At 69.1% G+C, this 220-nt stretch overlaps 1 protein-coding gene across 1 annotated transcript in view; it reads right to left on the reverse strand.

Annotated features, from left to right (window-relative positions):
• Positions 1-29: 29 nt before the first annotated feature.
• LOC119593288 (genetic suppressor element 1-like) overlaps positions 30-220 on the reverse strand; it is a gene marked incomplete in the record, with an annotated part of 3,330 nt that continues 3,139 nt past the window's right edge. The window contains 1 exon segment of the mRNA XM_037942217.1: positions 30-40. Coding sequence (XP_037798145.1) covers positions 30-40 — 11 coding nt within the window.

Consider the following 220-nt stretch of genomic DNA (forward strand, 5'->3'; position numbering starts at 1 on the left):
CATAATGACCCTCGTCTGCAAGGGCGGCGCTAAGCTCTCGCTGCTTTTCACCGTCGGCGCCACAGTGTTGATTTTGGCTGGCGTGTGCGCGGCCTGCACCAGGTCGCTGGGCGTGGTCTCGAAGGGCCGGACGATGGCCGGCGTGCGAGGCTTGACGGCGACGCGGCCGGCGTCCTTGGTCGCCTCCAGGCGGTGCGCGAGAGGGTCCTCCCGCAGGTGG

The sequence above is a fragment of the Penaeus monodon genome, chromosome 32 (assembly GCF_015228065.2).
Source record: "Penaeus monodon isolate SGIC_2016 chromosome 32, NSTDA_Pmon_1, whole genome shotgun sequence".
Taxonomy (NCBI): domain Eukaryota; kingdom Metazoa; phylum Arthropoda; class Malacostraca; order Decapoda; family Penaeidae; genus Penaeus; species Penaeus monodon.